The following is a 19,498-nucleotide window of genomic DNA, read 5'->3' as shown; positions in this document are numbered from 1 at the left end:
TGGCTTGAAGAAAGTGTGGGACCTTGTGGTGAGATATCAGAGAAAACTTTTTCCAAGCTACATCTAAATTGAGAGCTTTTAAATTGAAGATTGGTCTTCTTGAGCCGTTGCTCTTTTGAACCAGAAAAAGTGTTGATAGGAAGGAGGCATTGTCGCCAGCTCTTTCCAATGTACCATCTCTCATCATCTTTCTTATTTCGAGTGTCATTTCCGGGGTTACTTTTGTTTTGAATCTCCTTGCGAGAGCTTGGCTTGGACTTATCAACAAGGGCTTTCGGATGAACGGTATGCGGTATCCCCTTATCATACGTAAGATGGTCTCTGGGGCATCTAGGGTCCGCCATTCTATCCAATAATCCTGTAGTTGACCGGCCCGAAATGGTTGATAGTCATCTGTTGAAGCGGCCACGAGAGGTCTGCCCCCTCGCGCCACGCTTCTGTTCCCTACCCCCACCCCTCGCTCGGGAGGAATACTGGGGGTCTCGCCCGTGGTCTGCCCGCCGGGGAAACGAGGGAAATGCCATCTTTTCCTTTGATGTCTGCTTGGGGGGAAAGGCAACAACCTCCTTAGATGTTGAAGGGCGGTTGTGCGCCGAGTGGCTACCCTGAGGTAGGCGCACTGGGCTAAAGCACTTTGTTATACCACCCAGTTTCTGCAACTGTGCGGACAGTGCTTCTTCCCCAAAAAGATGAGTGGAAGAAGGAGGAATTCTGCTGAATAGCTTCCGTTCCACTCCAGTCTTACAGCTGCTCAAAATCTTATCCCTTCTGTGCTGAATGATTTCAGCTCGCTTTCCGCAGGTTATCTGCAAGATATCGTCAGAGCATTTTATAAACTCGGAGTCCTCTCCTAACAGGCTGTCCAGTTGTTCCTCTAAAGCCTCGCCTGACAGAGAACTTTCTGAACTGCTTCCCCATTTAATGAGTTTTTGGAGAGCCTGTTGAAGGCACTCTCTCTGCTTCAATGAGGCATGCGTTACCGCAGCCAGCATCTTTTCCATAGCCGGAAATATTGGTGAGGCGGAGTCAAATGCCAGCACCTCGCAGTTCACCTCGAGCTCCTTGAAGCCTGGATCAGCTACATATTCTTTTAAAGCGGATGCGTAGCGGACATTGGCCCACTCGCTCGAGTTGAAGCGTTGGAGATTCTCCACCAAACCCAGATGTGTTGCAGAAGGTTTTGGCGATGCAGACTCCTTCAGAACAGTAGAGGGACCCGGCATCTGATACTGCCTTTCAGGCGACAACGAGCAAACGCTCCCAGATGCATGCGAGGGTGCCACTATACTTGGCGTGCTGACAGTGGCTTCCTGCGTTGACCTGTCCATGACAAAATCTTGCAGGGTCTTGACTTGACATGCTAATCTTTTGAGCAGATGTCTGTCATTCCGCTTACGTCTCTTTGTGCGCCTGCGTCGCCTACTATTTTGCGACGCCGAACCGCTAGATTGCGAGCTCGACGAACTTGTTGATATTGAACGGCGTCGCCTCTTTCGATCACGTCGTTTAGAGGTTACGTCATCTTCTACATGGTCCTTGTCTGAGGCCATTTTAACCCCGTGCACAAAATGAAGACGCTAATAACTGTCAAAAATGTTCGCACTATCACTTAGCACTAATTTTCATAAAAAATTACGACAATTTGCGGGTAGCAACAGATATTCTTTTCGTTAAAACAATCCCAAACGAAAATTACACGACCGGCGTGGGTGAAAAAACGCCAAAATTGAATCAAGATGGCGTCTCAGGACGCCAACTGCTAAGGTGACAATAGACAACTGAAGGGTGTTACAAAAAGAAAGGCGGGAAATTCAAGATTACGGCAGCAGATGCGACGGCGCTGGCGAGAAATAAGCGCGATATCTCACATTATATATTCTGGATAAGCAACGACACACATAATAGAAATTGTCCCTTAGTCAAGGTTAGACATATGATCTAAGCAGTGTTAGAAATATAAAACTCCATGCTTTATATTCAAATCTAGAATTTAACCACGGAAGAATTAAAATGTACACCTCTACGAAGCCAAAGGTTCCAACCGCAATTTGAGAAAAAATTATGAAACGTGAATTTTTTATTTCATAATAATTTTTATTTGAAATGAAAAAAAATTAGTTGACAATAATGTTCATAATGCATTTGTCTAATAAAATGTTTATTTTTTCATAATCAGTAATTTTAGTTCGGTGTTTAGATGAAAAAACGTAAGGTGAGCCATTTAAAAAAAAAAAAACTTGTTTGCATTAAAAAATTTAATTTTTCAATAGTGAAATGTTCATTCCTAATAATAAAATTTGAAAGCGTATTTCATCACCTTTCAAAAAAAACAGTTTTTAGTTTTCGGATACATTAAGAAATATTACATTTATTTTGATTTTATTGCAAAGCGGATATAACTTGACCATCTGACAGAATATGCCTGAGGCCTGATAGGTTAAAAGAAATAACTTACTGATAATTTTCATTAAAGTCATCATTGTCAGGTATGTCAGAGTCATCATCACCTTCTCTTTTCATTTCCAATTTTTTCTTTTCCTCTGTAAAAAATAAAAAAATTCATCATGAATTTATAAAGCTGTCTGCTGGAAGGTGAGAAATAAAATGCACGTTAAATATTCTTTGAAATTACCTTGATAATGTGTAGGCATGAGATGTTTCTCCACATACTCGGACATGTCTAACCTCATTGGAAACGAGAAGTGTGTGTTAACCTTTTCCTTGAGCATTGTGACCATGTTGAAAGTGTAGCGCATGGTGTTGAAGCACAAAATGTGGGGTAATTTCTTGAAACATGCTCTGAAATAAATAAAAAAAAAGAATTTACTATAATGATGATTTGACAAATCCCAGATGGATTGATCATTTTACACGACCCAGGTCGATCACAACCCACTGGCAAAGTGATGGGGCGAAACGACTTAATCATAGATTGGATACTTTTACATGTAGAAAAAAAATGCCACAGATAGATCGATGCGATGCCGCCGGTCGTCTGTGCTTTGTTGACATTTGGCGTAGGTAGACCATAGACATATATATTGTGTAAATCGGACTCTCATTCTAGCGACACAGAAATAGAGATGGTTAATCTGAAATGGTCACTATCACTGCGGTTCCAGTTACCAGAGACTGATACATTGATTAAACGGAAGTTATTCTTCATACAGTTACTATTCGAACAGGTGGTTCCTGGTGGTGGGACACTGTATCTGTATTGTAATTGCTAACATTATCCGATTTAGATACTAGGTAAGACTTACCATCTCTATTTCCATGTTGCCAGAACGTAATGTGAAAATCTCAGTCTACAAAATTTGGTCGCATGCCACATTCATCACAGCTGACTGGGCTGATAGATAATCAATTATACGTTGGAATCTTTTAGAAAAGGTACCCCGAAAGAATAGTGGTTCGTGATCGGGTTAAAATGATCAGGTAGTTATCGATCGACCCAGGACTAACCCTGGTTCAGCGGGTTAATTGGAGTCGGAACATTGAGGGAACAATATTAAAGATGAAAGTTTGGTGGGACGGACCTCTTCTCGGCGCGCACTTTGGCGCTGCACTGCGAGCAGGTGTAGCAGTTGTCCCCCTCCAGCGTGTCCTTGACGGTGACCTCGTTGAGACTCTGGTAGAGGTTGCGCATGTCGGCCACTTGGCAGCGCACCGTGTAAAACTCCTCCAGGGTGCGCGACACGTGGTTGCAGTCCTGCAATTGTCATGAACCACATTCATTTACATCCAAGTTAAGATTCAGCACTCAAAAATTGCCCTGAACATCACTCTGTTGTCTGAGCAAAATCAAGCGATACTGCAAATAATGATTTACATGTATAATCTATATAGGTAGTTACGAAAATGTGTAATCTTTGAAAAACCAATGAGGCATTTTTTGAATATTTTACTTGGTGATCAAAATGACAATCTAGTTTCCTTCAACGGAAATAATCTTCCCAACATGCCTTCCAATATGCTTGGTGTAACTATAAGTGACCAGCTCAGGCACGGGGACTCCATCGAAGCCAGAGTAAAGTTAGCCTTTCAGAAGCTGGGCGTACTGTACAGGGTCCGCAGATACTTTAATAGTACACAACTGCTGACCCTGTACAAATCGCAAGTGCGCCCTACTGTCGAATTTGGCAGCCATCTCTGGTCCAGAGCCCCTAAATACCTGAAAAAAACCCTAGACTCTGTGCAGAGGCGGGTGGTTCGTCTAATTCCACTCTCTTAAAAAACAGATTGCAATCCTTAAGAAGCACGAGTGATAGGTACTTGACGGTTGGTATGTTGTCCTTTTTCTATCGGTATTACAATGGAATATGCTCCGAGGAACTAGTGTCATTGATCCCTTCGGCACCGGTGCGTAGTCGGGAAACATGCCAAACGCGCGCCTGACATGCACACGGTTGACATTTGTCACATGAGAACGGATCGCTTCTTCGACTCATTCTTTAGTTCAACAGCTCGGCTGTGGAACAATTTGCCGGCCTCTGTGTTTCCTCCCTCCTAAAACATGGGTCTCTTCAAGAACTACAATTACTGATTACTAATTTACTGAAAAAACACACATTTTGTGTTCCTTATCGATGCCTGGAATCCATTATGAGAGAGAGCTTGCTCTTTCGCCCTTTTCATTTACGTTTCGCGCGTGTTTATTCCCTATATCTGTCCCTTTTCTTCACTTGCCACACTTTCTCTCCCTACTGGCAACACTGTAGTTACGCGCATTTCAGGTCACGTTATGGTTTTCTTCATATGACGCTGTTTTTTCGCACCTTAAGTAAGTTTCGTGTTTGCACTGTGCTTGAAAACCAACTTTAAGTGAAAAAATCATAGTTTATTCCCTACCCTTTACAAATATACTGTTTACGAGAAATTGACTAAAAGTTTTATCGCAGTGTTTTCTCTTTCTAAATCGTTTAGATCATATTTCTAACTATGACAGTGTGGGAGACTACGATTTCTATATATATATATATATATATATATGTGGGAAGCATAGAATGAGGACAGTTTTTCGAGCGCGCCCATACTTCGGGGACATTTGTATAGTTTGGGGACAGGCCCAAAGTATCTGTCCCCAAACTAACACTTTGCATTATATACGCAACGCATAGATTGAAGCCAATTTTAAAATTATGCAGAAGGCATGCTTTGAGCCATACATTACTAAAATATCCATAGATGCCACTATCGTATCGTTCTCAGATTTTTGAAATTTTCTATTGTGAATTTTCGAATTAGCAAAGGCTCGGTACCTATTTACCTAATTTATGTTTGTATTCTTTTTCGCTTGCTTTTGTCGGAGAATGTCGCATTTTTAAACCCGGTGTCCGCATTGTTGGTATTATTTTTTCTCATTAGATAATAATAAAATTAATATGCTCGTACATAATATGATGGTGTATTAAAAACTGATTTTAAAATAATCTAATAAAAATAATTACACATATTACGTTTGTGCAAACATTAAAAAAAAAGTTTTTTTTTTTGGTTTTAGGCATTCCACCCTGAAAAGAGTGCTTTGTGAAAAAAAAATACTTCCATAATTTTTAATCATATTACAGATACCTGTATTTTCAAAATAAATTTATTTTCATACTTTGACAATGTGGGCTTCACTACCCGTACTGAGTTTTATACTTTTTATTTTTATAGTTTTTTTTTTCTAGGTACCTATTCAAAAGTATAAATGTATGTAAAATAATAATGAGAGGTACATACTTCCTACTCTCATGTTACGTGAATAATGCAATAATAATATAACTATAAAAAAAGAATTCAGAAATCGCGGGTTCAAATTACGGCGTGCAATTTGCATAATTTCACAATATTTATTTGTTGAAATAATACGTTAGTACCTACCTATATCGTATAGGTATTTGCGGCAAATTCAAGAATGGTAGATAGGTACTTTCAGTATCGCCATGTTACTTGAATAATGCAATATTTTAAATAACTACAAAATAGTTGTTAAATTTATTATAATAAAACAAATAAAAAACTTTATTCCACTTAATTTTATTTTGACCGTAACCGGTTTCAGCTCGTCAAAGCCATCTTCAGACTGGTTTAGAGTCTGAAGATGGTTGGACCAGTCTGAAGATGGCTTTGACGAGCTGAAACCGGTTACGGTCAAAATAAAATTAAGTGGAATAAAGTTTTTTATTTGTTTTATTATAATATATTATAATGGAATTCCACCACGAATTATCGGTCTCAAAAATAGAAAGTTGTTAAATTTTTCGCCGTGGAGATTGAGATTACGATCCTTGGCTACGAATTCGCAGGTCGCGGGTTCAAATTACGTTGTGCGCAAGTAAATTTTATCTGATAAATTTGTATAATTTCACAATATTTATTTGTTTAAATAATCCGTTAGTACCTACATGGTATATTTGCGGCAATTTCAAGAATGGTGGATAGGTACTTTCAGTATCGCCCTGTTACTTGAATAATGCAATATTTTTAATAACTAGAAAATAGTTAATAACTACAAATAACTACAAAATAGTTGTTCATTGTTTCGCCGTTGAGATTGAGATTACGATCCTTGGCTACGAATTCGGAGGTCGCGGGTTCAAATTACGTTGTGCACAAGTAAATTTTATTTGATGAATTTGTATAATTTCACAATACTTATTAGTTTTAAATAATTCGTTCGTACCTATATGGTATATTTGCGGCAAGTTTAAGAATGGTGGATAGGTACTTTCAGTATCGCTATGTTACGTGAATAATGCAATATTTTAAATAACTACAAAATAGTTGTTCATTGTTTCGCCGTTGAGATTGAGATTACGATCCTTGGCTATGAATTCGGAGGTCGCGGGTTCATATTACGTCGTGCGCAAGTAAATTTTATTTGATAAATTTCTATAATTTCACAATACTTATTAGTTTTAAATAATTCGTTCGTACCTATATGGTATATTTGCGGCAAGTTCAAGAATGGTAGATAGGTACTTTCAGTATCGCCATGTTACGTGAATAATGCAATATTTTAAATAACTACAAAATAGTTGTTAAATTTTTCGCCGTTGAGATTGAGATTACGATCCTTGGCTACGAATTCGCAGGTCGTGGGTTCAAATTACGTTGTGCGCAAGTAAATTTTATCTGATAAATTTGTATAATTTCACAATATTTATTTGTTTAAATAATACGTTAGTACCTACATGGTATATTTGCGGCAATTTCAAGAATGGTGGGTAGGTACTTTCAGTATCGCCCTGTTACTTGAATAATGCAATATTTTTAATAACTAGAAAATAGTTAATAACTACAAATAACTACAAAATAGTTGTTCATTGTTTCGCCGTTGAGATTGAGATTACGATCCTTGGCTATGAATTCGGAGGTCGCGGGTTCAAATTACGTCGTGCGCAAGTAAATTTTATTTGATAAATTTGTATAATTTCACAATATTTATTTGTTTAAATAATACGTTACTACCTATATGGTATATTTGCGGCAATTTCAAGAATGGTAGATAGGTACTTTCAGTATCGCCATGTTACGTAAAAAATGCAATATTTTAAATAACTACAAAATAGTTGTTAAATTTTTCGCCGTTGAGATTGAGATGACGATCCTTGACTACGAATTAGGAGGTCGCAGGTTCAAATTAGGGCGTGCGCAAGTAAATTTTATTTGATAAATTATACCAAATAATTTGTTCGTACCTATATGGTATATTTGCGGCAAGTTCAAGAATGGTAGATAGGTACTTTCAGTATCGCCATGTTACGTGAATAATGCAATATTTTAAATAACTAGAAAATAGTTGTTCATTGTTTCGCCGTTGAGATTGAGATTACGATCCTTGGCTATGAATTCGGAGGTCGCGGGTTCAAATTACGGCGTGCGCAAGAAAAAAATATTTACTTATTATTTTTTTGGTAAACTATCTTGTATATCTTATATCTTGCGTCATGTATCTTTTATCAGGAGATTTTTCAATGTGGATGAGTGTTTCAGGCGAATAATTATTGCTTGTAAAATAAAAAAAATATTTGATAAATAGGTGTAATTAACAGTTTATTAAGTTTACTTAATACATTGGTACCTATACTATAGTATATTTTCGGCATTTTCACTTTGCACTGGCACTTTCGGAACATTTGTAAATGTGTACTTTCACTGTCGCCAGACGGTTAGGAGCAGACACTTGAGTGATGGTAGTGGTGTTGATGTAATGGTAGATACTGCTACCCGGCTCAGAACATTAAAATCCTTTAAAGACCTCTTTAAAATCGAAAAACTTTTAATTTCATTAATTTTGTCTAAATAAATTGATTGCATTTTTCAGAAAACTTATTGTTCATAGATATGTACCTAGGTACCTAGGTAACTGGGCTAAATATTGGTCGGTTACAAGATTAATTTTAATTTAATTGAAAAACATCATAGGTAGGTGGTTAATAAGTTCAAAACTTAATTCATAACAAAGTTCTCAAACGATTAGCTACGAATTCACTCCGCGATCACGTGAACATATACACGTGTTACTGACGTGCTCCTGCCACCGCGCAGAAAAGAGACAGCTACCCAACAGTTTGTTCCGTAATTTGATTGAACCCTTTCCACATATTCTCGACCGGATATATCCCAGACAGCTATCGGATTACATTGAACAAATATATTTCTTTTAGGAAAGGGTTGTCACAACCAATGATAATTAAAATACATTTTTAATATTATTTTCAGTTAGTGGCCATATAAGATTATCGGTATTATCATTCTGTGAACCATCATTTCTATTTGTTGTATTTTACGGAAATCAACAGGCATAAACCAGTTTTAAAATGAAAATGTTATCCTTATCAAAACCGTGATAATTACTAGTGTTTAATTTTTTATCAAATCTTGTATTATAAAATTCTAAATAATGGCCGAGACTCGCCAGAGCTTACCAATTTAATAAAAATTCCAATTCCATCAAGATCAACCCGCCAATCCAATTTATTCCATTTGCCCACATGTAGAACAAACATTAGAAAAAAAATCCCAATTCCTGGAATATGTACGCAATATAACAAAAAAATTCACAGCATAGACATTTTTAAAAAAATCTTCAGAAATATCGAATAGAAGAAACGCGTACGATAAATTAATACGAAAGTATGAAATGTATCGGGAGCATCTTATATCCTTATCCTATATTTCTCTCCTTTTTCTATAACCAAACATTAATTTTAAGATATAATAAAACTCCATCTCCAAACCAATATTAGCATAAGAAACTTTTTTGGCTTGACTGCAATTCACTTGTGTGAATGGATTGCAGTCGTATTGTAGGTATTTATCTCTGTATTATATATTATGTATACTGTAAGCTGTTTGTTTCTTACAAATAAATACATATTAATTCCTTATCTCACTTATTTAAGTATCGAATAAAATAGTTAATATTTATTCAGTTGTTAGTTTTGAAAAATTTAAAAAAAATTAAAAACGGAAAATTAAGGATTAATATTGACAGCATTAAAAAAATTTCTCAAAACAGATTAATCATAAAATGCTTTAAAAAAGAGGACGCACTGATGCTGCAAAAAGAAATTTCCAAAGAATTACAGGATGTAGAAGCAAAAGAACTTATGAAAAAAAAACCTACACTTATATTCAAAGGCATCTTCAATGACTACAACACTGAAGATTTTACTGATGACCTATTTGAACAAAACGAATATCTTAAAGTTTTTACACACACTACAGATATCCAATCACTAATAAATGTGAAAAAGGTTGTTAAAAATAAATACAACGACACGATGAACTTCATTGTAGAGGTAGACAAGGACATCCGAAGAACTATAATACAAAAAGAAAAAATAAATATCGGATATCAAAGAATTTACGCCGAAGATGCAAACCCGCTGGTACAATGTTTCCATTGCTTACGCTTTGGACACACATCAAGTAGATGCCTTGGGAAAGAAAAGGACGCAGCTAGCTGCAGCTATTGTGGAGGCCCTCACACACATACGACTTGTATTAATATAAGCCAAGCACCCAAATGTCTGAACTGTGAACAACATAACCTAAAAAATAAACTGACATTTCCATCAAATCACCGAGCAAATGACAAGATTAATTGTAAGTTTTATAAAAAAATGCTTGAAATTGCACACCAAAAAATCGATTATTGAAAATCGTAATGTTTTAATGTTTTCTTCATCAGGATGTCATAAAATTGACATTTCTAACTACGTTTTACAAATCCATATTCTTGAAGTTTATTTTGTACTCTATAGTAGTATTTTGCACATAACTCTACAGCAGTATTCTCTGGTATTATTATTGAAACATATCTCTTTTTATATATTCTACTTACACGCCGATATTATTCAAGTTTGTTTTGTATTACTCAATACTAGGTTGTACATAGCTTCTCGGGAAATAGTATCAAATAATACTAAGCCCAACAACCATAATATTAAAATATATATTACAAACAGTTCGATATTTTTCTTTATAAGATGCACAAAATTAAAATCTATTTTTCAATTGATTTTTTACATTCAATTCATATATATTTTGTACATCATTATTATTTTGTACATTATTAATAGATGCTATATTTCAACTTCCAACCATTATACTGAATGTTACGAGTATAATATTATATTATATTTTTAAATGGCTTTCAACTATATTGAAAATGATTCTGATGTAGAATTTACCCGAGTAAGCAATTTAGAATGTTGGATTCACGCACAAAATATTAATAAAAGCAATACTAACCTTACCTGTGTCCAAATAAATATAAGATCACTAAACAAGTATTGGGATATTCTTCATGCCTATTTGAAAAACTGTTTGAAAGACATAGATGTAATTATGCTTTGCGAAACTGCAATTAACGAGGAACTTATTAAATTATATGATATTCCAGGATATAAATCGTATTATTATTGCAGAAAAAATAAACAAGGAGGTGGAATATTGCTGTATATAAGGGAACATTTACATTTTAAACAAAAAATATTTGAAACCATTCACTTTGAAAATGTGTTTGGAATATTGACATTACCTAATAAATGTAATTTTTATATTTTAGCAATTTATAGACCACCTAACCTCAATAAAAAGGGATTCTTAAATGAAATTTCTTGTTTTTTTTGCAATAATGTAAACTTTAATGATAATATAATATTTTTTGGGGATATTAATCTTAACATACTAAATCAAAGTGATTCAAATATAATAGCTTATGAAAATATACTTACCAGTAATTACTTAACAAAATGTATTAATGATACGACTAGAGAAGCAATCGTTGCTGGTCAAATAACCAAATCCTGTATTGACCACATATATGTTAGATCTAATAAATGTAACTTGTCCGCGTGTGTAATTGATTCGAGAATTGCTGATCATTTTATGACGGGACTAAATTTACAATACCATGACGTCAAAAATATTGAACAAAATGAAAAAATCACAATTCTGTCTCAAAAACGTGTTGATAAAGAAATAAAAAAATATAATTGGAATATTCTTTTGAAAGAAGTGGATTGCGTTACTCTGTATAATAAAATTAAAAATAAATTTAATGAAATCTATGAAAAAAGTACTGTAGTAAAGTCTTATAAACCTCAAATCAGACCTAATGCCATAAATGAATGGATTAATGAAGATTTATTATCAAAAATCAAATTAAAAGATACACTTTACAAAAGATGGAAAAATAATCCTACAAATAAATTTTATGAAAGAGAGTACAAATGTAATCGAAACAAAGTTACAAAATTAATCAGTGCATGCAAATTAAAATTCTTCAACTCAAAATTTAAAAATTACTTTGCCGACTCTAAAAAAACGTGGGACGAAATAAACAGATTGTTAGGGAGGAAGAGCAAAAGTAATTGCGACCAAGTAATATCAAACTATTTTTTAAAAAAAGAACAAACGACTGAACAAACATCTAACAATTTTGCAAACTTTTTTTCTGACAATGTTAAGCAACTATTACATAGATGTGACAAAAAAGCTTTTCATATTCAAACACATAGACTTCCACACAGCATGCTCTTAACACAAGCAAAACTTTGTGATATTGAAAAAGTAGTCAGAAGTTTAAAAAATAGTCAATCGCCGGGGATAGATAAAATTAGAATGTCTGACATTAAAAAACACTTTAATATCTTAGGACCTATTTTAACTCTATTAATTAATATGATTTTATCGGAGGCAATTATACCTGAAGATCTTAAATGTAGCATAATCCGACCCATCTACAAAGGTGGTAAACACAGTGAAATTGAAAACTATAGACCGATCAGTATTTTACCTGCAATTGAAAAGATCCTAGAAAAATATATATCTGTAAAACTAATAAAGTACCTTGAAAAATTTTCTATTATTGATACCCATCAATATGGTTTCCAAAAAAATAAAAGCACAGATCTACTACTTCAAGAATTTTCAAATAAAATTAATAATGATCTTAACAAAAAAAAACATGTACTCGTATTATTTATTGATAATTCAAAGGCTTTTGATACGATTGATCATAGTAAATTACTTAAAACTCTAGAAAACATTGGAATTACAGGAAACCTACATAAATTATTTGTTAACTACTTTCAAAATAGAAAGATTTGTGTAAAAATTTTTGATCATTTTAGCAAAAAAAATATTGTTTTCGCAGGCGTACCACAAGGGTCCATACTAGGCCCTACCTTGTATATAATATATGTTACTGCAATGAAATTTATTTTTTCTCATGTTAAACATTACGTTTATGCTGACGACACTGCATTAGTTATTTCACATGAGGATTTATTAATAGCGAGTAATTTACTGCAAATTGACTTTGTCACTCTTCAAAAATGGTCACATGATGTAGGTTTAATAATCAATGCTAAAAAAACGAAGCTTATGCACATCAGATCTCCTCATAATAACATCACCATAACTCCTAAAATTATTTCTCATGACTTTAATTGCATTCATAACTTTGTAATACAACCATGCTCATGCAAAAATATTGAACTTGTTTCAAAATACGTATATCTAGGCTTAACAATTGATTGTTATTTTAAATGGGATATACATATACAAAAAGTGTGCACACGGCTTAGAGCTATAGTGAGCAAACTTTATAGATTAAAGTTTTTTGTTCCACCAAATACCCTTAAAATAGTATACCTATCATTGGCGGAATCCCTAATAAGATACGGAATAACTTCATGGGGACATTCAACAAAAACAAATCTTCTTTCAGTCCAAAATGTACAATATTCTTTGGTAAAATTATTATTAAACAGAACTAAATACGAACAAAGAAATGACGTACCAAAGTCATTACTATACAACTCTGTAAATGTATTATCTGTTCGTGCTTTATTGTGGCTTAAAATTGCGAGTCAGCATACATCTCAATCTGAACATAATAAAATAGTGACACATGTTCATAATACAAGACTTATTGCAAACGATGGACTTGTAGTTCCCAGATACCTGAATAAATATGGTCAAAGAACTCTAGAATACCTCGTTCCAATAATTTATAACATGTTACCAAACTCAATAAAAAGCTGTGAATTGACTCACAGAAGGAAATGTATGTTAAAAAAATGGTTATGTGAAAGAATTTTTTTGTACTAATGTAATTATGTGTATATTTTATGTACTTGTTAAAATTGTATATGTATTTAAGAAGTAATTGTTAAAAGAACCCGTTGACAAACTGATATCAATCAGTTTAACGGGACTTAATTGTAAAAAATGTATTTTTGAAAGTTGATAAATAAAAAAAAAAAAAAAAAAAAAAAAAAAAGAAGAGGTTTTAATTAGGACGTTTACACAGTAATTAACTAGGTTTGAACAGCTAGGATTCGATTGTATTCTCTTTACACTCTATTGTCCATTAATCCGTGAAATATGCCTAATCCATATAAAGCGTCCACTTCTTTATCGTGTTCATTATAATAACTTTAGTCTTGCTTGGTGACCAGATATAAATACCTAGTCAGGAACCTTTACCGCTCCATTTCCTTCTCCTCGTACCTACAGTACCTAGTACGAGTAATCGTTCGTTTCGGGACACCGACTGGATTCTGATTTGGTAGGTACCTAGATAAACAAAATACACCAGAGATTTTTCCGAAAGGCGAAATAGCGAACCTAATTGTATTGTAAGAACTGTGGTAGGTATGCGGTCTATCTTCTTTGATCTCACGAATTCGAATCAATTTACAGAATGCAACATAATTATATTCCTACCTACTTTGTACATATCTTTTCATAAATTATCGTAAAGTCCAAGTAAGTAGTGACCTAGGTATGTAGGTACCTGCCTACCGAAGTCTAAAACATCAAGATTTGATTTAACTATCGATATCAAGCATGAAACTAAATGGTTTGTTTTGTGTATCCCTTGCCGCTGTATCTTTCTTGTGGCGTGATACATTTTAGCTATCATTGGTTAGTGGTGTTATATCACACTATCGCGTAGGGATATATAATAGTGCTATTCCATGTGAGTTCGATTTATATGCACCACTTCAAAATTTTCAACACTCCTGATGGAGAAAATTAATAATGTTTGTGGTAAGGTTTGGTCGAGGGGTAAGGCTCTCAACTAGCAATCCGGAGTTGCGAGTAAATTTTATTCAATTAATTTGTCTTATTTCACAATCAATTCATTTAAATAATCTGTTGTGCACTTGCGGCGCATCGCATAGTGAAAGGCGCTCTGAGTAAAACCACCGCTCAAAATTGAAACGTTGCTTTAAATAGTTTTAGCTATATTTAGTAACAAGATCTGAATAGCCAGTTATTTTTTTTTAAGTTTTCTTGAGAAACTGTTTTTTACCTTCCATACAAATTAAATTGGTGTGGCATGGAGTTATCAAAATCACAAATAGTTATCACAAATAAATATATTTTCTTTTAAGCTATAATATAATAAAGCATTGTATTGGGTTTTGGACATTTTGAAGTCCGTTTCTACATTAAAAAATATATTATGTTGCCCTACGAAAAGTTCCGGTTTCGGAATTCGGTTTTGTTACCGAAATATACGAACATTCTTATAATATCATATCGATTGTAACATTTCGATATTTATGATATTGTGATATTTCTACAAACCATAAAAAGTGTTTTAAGGGGCGCCCACATACTTGTCTCGGCTCGGCAAGCGTCCGCAAGCGTTTGGCTTGGCTTGAATAGGCTTGCGATAGCTTGCTGCCGATCAGGCCGGGGTCCGGTTGGTATTCTGTCCACAAGGCGCGGCAAGCGTTGCTAACTTGCGCCTTGTATATGGCAATTAACCCTGAGAAGAGTACAACTCCGAGCTGTTTATAGTAAATATCGTAAAAATGTATAACTGGACAAACGATAATCATTTTTTTTAAATTATATCAAGCAGGGTCCTATGTATGGATTTATTAATTTAAAAACATATATAATTAATTCAAGTAAATTAGTTAATTTTTATATGAAAAGGAACAAGTCACAGAAAAATAAATAAAGTAACGGTATAAACTGGGTCTCTCGTATATCCGGGACGAATGCATTATACCACTCTTTTTGTGTGTGAATACCGCACAAGAGTCTCAACAGCTCCAAGCCATCTGGAGCCAGTGAGACTATGGCATCCCCAATTGGGGTATGTTGTGATGCTGGAGGTAGTGGAGGAGGGGAAGTAAATGGGGAAGAGGAAGGTAGGGAAGTACATAGCTATTTAGATCTGATCACTAATCACGGCTACAGCCATTTCAAGCAACTTTTCTGCTAGCGAGAGCACTTATTTTTAAGTTGTTTCTGACGATTTCAAATTTCAAAATTAACATAATTATCTTCAACTATTTTTTCCCATAGTTTTGGCAGCAATCTTTTTACATTATTTTCAAATTTCTTCTCAAATTATCAATAAAATTAATTTGTCTTTTTTTTGGGCAATTTCTTCGTTTAGCTTTTAAATAGAAATAGGAAAAATGACATCTGTCACAGCTGATGTAGTTGCCTCGACGTCCGCCAAGAGCGTAGATGCCAACGTTTGGCTTGCCTACGCTTACCTAGGCTTGCGTTGCCACAAGTGTCAAGTGGCAAGTGTCTGGGCGTAGCATTCACTTTTCGTCGGGACAGTTTTTTTTTCGAGCTTGTTGCCGTGAATTCAAGGTAAAATACTTTATTATTTTAGGTGATTTTTAAATTACTAAGAAAGCGGTGTAAGTGGTGTAAACAAAGTGATTTGTTTTTATTTAATTTGTTATTATTATTAGAAGTGAGTGCATATAATAAAGGCTTCGCATTTATCGTTCTCGATGGTAGTCAACGCGCATGGACTTGGCACGCGTGAATCGAATGTTACCTACAGGCTGTTTCAAAGTTCGTTCGTCGCTCAACAATATTAAAATATTTAGGTACTACTATTTCGGATTTTCGTCGCTCAACAATATTAAAATATTTAGGTACTACTATTTCGGATTTCTTTCGGAAACTGCTTCCTTGAACCCATTATTAGAACCATTTAGCGCCCTTGAGGTGATCTTTCACAAAAACGGCGCTCTACAAATTATCCAATTATTATTATTTTTTTTATTTGCCTGTGATTAATTAAGATCGTTAATTAAGCTAGTGTGTGTCGGAGTAATGTAAGCTTAATCGATAAATACTGAAAGCATGTCTTCCGTTCGATGTTTCCTGCTTTAATTAAGACAGTTACTATTGGCAAACTGCGTTAATTGTATCATTTTGTGGAACAATAAAAGAAATCAGTTTTAATCGAATACTAAATGTTGTTTTATTAATTTAAAACCAGGAATATTTCTGTGTCATTTATGAAAATGAGATGTAGTATATGCAGTTCTATTATAAAAGGTAAACAAAGTGTTTTTATTTTATTTAATGGTGTTACTAAGGTTAGGTAAAGAGATGCAACTCGGTAAAAAAACTTAAGTATTTAGAAAATAAAATTGGTATAAATAGGTATTCATCAAAATTAAAAAGTAATTATGGGAATAGAGGTAAAATCTTTTTTGTTATTTGTTTTTGGGGTGTTATGCCGTGTTGCGCTAACTCATTCTTTAGCCAACGTTTCGGACAGCATTGCAGTGTCCATCATCAGGGCAGAACCAAGAATCAAGGGCAATAAATAACACATCTGCCCTGATGATGGACACTACAATGCTGTCCAAAACGTTGGCTAAAGAAGGAGTTAGCGCAACACGGCATAACACCCCAAAAGCAAATAACAAAAATACTTTTGGCCGTGAAAATCTTAAATCATATTTGAGGTATAATCTGATTACTATAACATGACGGCCACTTTTGTCTAAATATTGACGTAAATAAACTAACGTGCAGTTGACAACACGCCGAAAATGTTAAATGCTAATGAGTATTGCCACGCTAAAAAAATCGTCACCAATATAATTCATCAAATCTTCTTGTAAAAAATTTACAATCCGGCAGGATCAGTCCCCTCCCCAGAATAGCTAGTACGATGTTGAAGCGTCGTTTTAGAGAATATTTATGAGTAGGGCCGTAGATATATTTATTTTCAAATGTATTGACTTAATATTTAATAAACGTAATAAGTGTGCAAGGACATTTTGAGAAATAAAGGAAGTGAGAAATTAACTTTATATCTCCTAATGGAGAATTGTGATAAAAATTATTCATCTAAATGTTACAGATTTAAAATTTAATGTGTTTTTGTTGCTGAAGGTAAATGCTTAATTTTTTTCTGAATGTTTAGTCGAATTACACATTTTTTGTCGAAATCATAAAAATATATATTTTCAATTCATAAACGTTTCCACTTCTTTAGTAAATCCTTTTTTGGTTTGCGAAGGATTACCACGCACAAGTTTCATCATGAAAAAGATTTACGCAAAAAAATTACTTTGCGAACTCCATATATTATACTTTTGCATCAAATATGCACTCACTCATTCAAGGCTTCAGCCAATAGTGTTATACGAAAGAACTCACACAATCACAGACCAAGTTTTACTCCCCACACGATGCAATCTCTGAGAACAGGAATTGCGTAGAAAATTAGTGCGAGAAGCAACTACATTAAATGGAGCATGGGGTCTAGTATTGTATTTATTGGGTACGTACTAGGTCAGGGCTGCCTGACCAGATCTGAATAGCCAGGTACTTTCCTCTTCCCCATATCCTTCCCATCCCCACTACCTTCAGCCGCAGAACATAACCCAATTGTGGACGCCATAGCCTCACTGGCTCCAGATGGCTGGGAGTTGAGACTCTTGTGCGGCATTCCAATATCAACTGAAAACAATACAAATAACTCCTCGATTAATATTTTTTTATGTGAATACATCACAAGAGTCCCGAGTGCTCCCAACCGCCTGGAGCCAGTGAGACTATGGCATCCCAAATAATTGGGGTATGTTTTTATATACATATATGTGACACCTCACAAGAGCGTCCCTGCCTGTGCAGTGTACCGACAGGGGAACTATGTCACCACCCGGTTGGGCGGCGTTGTGAGGCGGATTAAGGTAGGGGCTGTAGGAAGGGATTTATTAATGCGGGCCTTGAAGAGGCTCGGATTATAGGAGGGAGGAAAAACAGATGCCGGTAGCTCAAAATTGCTCGTTGATAAGCTAAAAGTATTGGAGAGAGGAAGGAGATGTGGAAGAGAAAGGTGGGGAAGTACCTGGTCACCAAACACGGCTAAAGCCATTTCAATCAAATTTTCAATTCTGGATGATGGTATTACACCAGGGCAATACTGAGAGTACCCTCCAATCTGGAACGTATCGCAAATATACCTTATATTATTTTTAAAGATAAATTGTGAAATAATACAATGCCATATCTGCTTTGTTTCTATTATCTATGGGTAAAACCATGTAGGTGCCTACCTAACACAAAAATTTAAATTTGTAACGGAATAAGGAAGATAGGCCATTAATCGTTGTTAGTTTGTGTGTAGTGTCGCCAACATCATTTAACCTAACAATGCCCTGCATATACACTCCTACATAGTCACCAAACGTACAACCCGTGCAGTATGGTCTAAGCTCGATGGCAGTTGGCAAACTTCCATGCCTTCCATTCCAGATCCGATTATTGGATCAATAAAATTGACTCTGAGCGGAAAAATCCACGACGTCTCTGGAACTCGGTCAAAACTATCATCGCTGGTAATACTGTTCCAACTGCTACAGAAATTACACCGCAGGCCTTTTCTAAGTTTTTCTGTGAAAAAATAGAAACCATACGCGCCTCCACATCTTCTGCCCCTCCGCCAAGATTTACAGCCAATTCCACAAGGATACTGTCATCTTTTGAACCTACAACGCTGGAAGAAGTAGGAAAGTTGATCCTTAGTTCGCCAAACAAACAATGTACTCTTGACCCTATCCCAACGTGGCTTCTCAAGAAATGTTGCAACGTGTTATCCCCTTTCCTGGTTCACGTGTTTAATAAGTCCCTAAGCACAGGTGACTTCCCGGAGCCACTTAAGTCTGCTGTAGTTACCCCAATTATTAAAAAACCACAG

At 35.0% G+C, this 19,498-nt stretch overlaps 1 protein-coding gene across 1 annotated transcript in view; it reads right to left on the bottom strand.

The window, feature by feature from the left end:
• puf (ubiquitinyl hydrolase 1 puf) overlaps positions 1 to 19,498 on the bottom strand; it is a 101,118-nt gene that overhangs the window by 38,453 nt on the left and 43,167 nt on the right. Inside the window, exons 30-32 of the mRNA XM_089641170.1 lie at positions 3,540 to 3,712; positions 2,633 to 2,799; positions 2,456 to 2,540 (exon numbers count right to left, since the gene is read on the bottom strand). Of these exons, the coding sequence (XP_089497296.1) occupies positions 2,456 to 2,540; positions 2,633 to 2,799; positions 3,540 to 3,712 (425 nt within the window). The remainder of the gene's footprint in view (positions 1 to 2,455; positions 2,541 to 2,632; positions 2,800 to 3,539; positions 3,713 to 19,498) is intronic.

This window comes from Hesperophylax consimilis, chromosome 16 (genome assembly GCF_061612785.1).
Source record: "Hesperophylax consimilis isolate HC1 chromosome 16, BYU_Hcon_1.0, whole genome shotgun sequence".
Taxonomy (NCBI): Eukaryota; Metazoa; Arthropoda; class Insecta; order Trichoptera; family Limnephilidae; genus Hesperophylax; species Hesperophylax consimilis.
This window is presented reverse-complemented; position numbering and strand designations above follow the sequence as displayed.